Source organism: Sceloporus undulatus, unplaced genomic scaffold, assembly GCF_019175285.1.
Source record: "Sceloporus undulatus isolate JIND9_A2432 ecotype Alabama unplaced genomic scaffold, SceUnd_v1.1 scaffold_1831, whole genome shotgun sequence".
NCBI lineage: Eukaryota > Metazoa > Chordata > Lepidosauria > Squamata > Phrynosomatidae > Sceloporus > Sceloporus undulatus.
The window spans coordinates 1-2,257 of record NW_024804751.1 but is presented as its reverse complement, the minus strand read 5'-3'; the positions used below and the strand labels follow the sequence as shown (position 1 = coordinate 2,257).

The following is a 2,257-nucleotide window of genomic DNA, read 5'->3' as shown; positions in this document are numbered from 1 at the left end:
AGGGGGGTCCTGTGCCCTTAACCCCAGGGAATGTGGAGGGAGGAGTGTATATACTGTTGGCTGAAAGGAAGCCATTTCCATGTTAATTTGTTTATTCTTTTGAAGTTGTCTAGGTTTTTCTGGATTTCAATGGCTTCCCTGTGCATCCTGAATAGTTGTTGGCATGGTCCAGAATTCCTTTCTCTAAAGATGCCAGCCACAGATGCAGACAAAACATCAGGAATAAATCCTTCTGGAACATGGCCGTATCTTGAAAAACCCACAAAAAACTATGGATGCCAGCCATAAAAGCCCTTGACTTCACATCAGTCCCACCTGCTCATGTCTCTCCCTCTCTTCCTCCTTTCCTCCTTTCAGGTGCCGAAAAAGAAAGCTGAGAAGAAAGCTGGAGGTGGCAAGAAGGGCAAAGGGAAAAGCCCGGTGGTGGATGTCCTTCCGCCCGAGGGCATGACCAAGGAACAGGTGAGCAAGGATGGAGCGTGTGCACCATTTCATTTCCCATCTGCGCTGGTTAGGGCTGCTGGGAGTATCAGTCCAACAGCATCTGGAGGGCTTCATGATTCCCCGCTCTGCTACAAAAAAAACCCAGAACCAAGCGTTTGTACAATGTTGATAAATGTGCAGTTCCATTTTCTCATTTTGGGAAGCGATTATAGCTAAGTTTATTACATAAATGTCATAAATATAATTTTGCAGAAAATTTGCTCTATTAAAACATCACTTCAGTTAAGAAATATAAGATTAGATCTGTGTTTGACACGAGAAATGGAGAAAAAAACCATATCAATGATCAAGTAATGGAAAGTTATTTCTGTATTTGTTTTGTACCGAATTGTTTGTTTTTAAATAAAAGTATGAAGTTAAGAAACAAAATTAAAAAACACTGCCCTCAGACCTTGATAGCAAAGGAGCCCTATGCATGCACAACTTGTGTGCCATATGTGTGGGCTCCCTCTTCATCCTCTCCATCCATCCCTGACATGAGCTGACCCCCTTTCCTCGGTCGTGCAGCTGGACGAACACATTGGGCGGATCCAGGAGGAGTTGGACCGTGAGAGAGAGGAGCACAACTACTTCCAGCTGAAGCGGGACAAGATCCACACCTTCTGGGAGATCACCCGGCGGCAGTTGGACGAGAAGAAGGCAGAACTGTGCAACAAGGACCGCGAAATGGAGGAGGCAGAAGAGCGTCACCAGGTGGAGATCAAAGTGAGGCTCTGGGGGGGGTGCCTCACCCATTTCTTCCCTCTTTGCCCCTTCCTTCACCGGAACAGCACTAAATCACCCACATTGAGTTGAGCTCTGTCAGGTGCTCTACAGAATGATGTGTCCTTGCTGATGGGTGTTAATGGGAGCTTAGGAAAATTGCTTTCGAGGATTCTGGTCCTGTGAGTTGAGCCTCAGCCTCCTTTTCTCATCTCAGGTTTACAAACAGAAAGTGAAGCACCTGCTCTTGAGCACCAGAATAACCTCACGGAGCTGAAGGCGGAGGGTACGGTGTCCATGAAGCTGGCTCAGAAGGACCACCGGTCCCAGGAAATGGAGCTGCGTAAGGACATGCGCACCCTGAAGGTGGAGCTGAAGGAGCAGGAGCTGGCCAACAAGATGGTGGTGAAGAACCTGCACCTGGTATGTCTTAAATGGAGGCTGCCCTGGGATCCCAGACACCTGGGCCAGGACAAAACCTGCTTTCTGGGTATGACTCCCCAGCCCTCTGCTCTTTCTCCAGACGTCTTGGGTGGGACGGAGTGGCCCCTTCCATGTTTGCAAGAAGCATCACTAACCAGCCTTGTTGTCTTGACAGAAACAACAAGAAGACACAACACAACTGCGTAATGACTTTGAGAGACAAGTGAAAGGTCAGTTCTGGGATTGGCCATCAAAAGCCGCAGTAAAATGAGCTGTGTCCACACCAAGGCTCCTCCCTTCAGGTTCAGCAGGCCAGCGTATTTATTATTTACTTGTTTATTATTTATTAAAGTGTTTATATAACAAGATCTCAGGATATCATACAGATAAAATCAATTTAGAACAACTTTAAAAATTCAGAATAATTTAAACGGTATATTAAAGAATTTAGCACTTAAATATTAACAGGCTTTTTAAAAAACCCAACCTGTACAGATTTGGGCAAAACAATTAAACCCTAAAGGGTTTGATAAAAGCCACATTTTAACTTAGCAGTAGAATGAATTCAGCATTAGCACCAATATCAGGCCTCTGTGAGGAAGGCATTCCACAGCTGGGTGTCCCAAAA

At 45.7% G+C, this 2,257-nt stretch overlaps 1 protein-coding gene across 1 annotated transcript; it reads left to right on the top strand.

Annotated features, from left to right (window-relative positions):
* The first annotated feature begins 367 nt into the window (after positions 1-367).
* On the top strand, positions 368-2,054 carry LOC121917932 (dynein regulatory complex subunit 4-like). Its single transcript, XM_042444049.1, is given in 5 exon segments — positions 368-462; positions 1,012-1,209; positions 1,424-1,451; positions 1,454-1,629; positions 1,805-2,054. Coding segments are annotated over 5 exon segments (513 nt in total). The 5' UTR covers positions 368-447; the 3' UTR covers positions 1,901-2,054.
* The last annotated feature ends 203 nt before the right edge of the window (positions 2,055-2,257 follow it).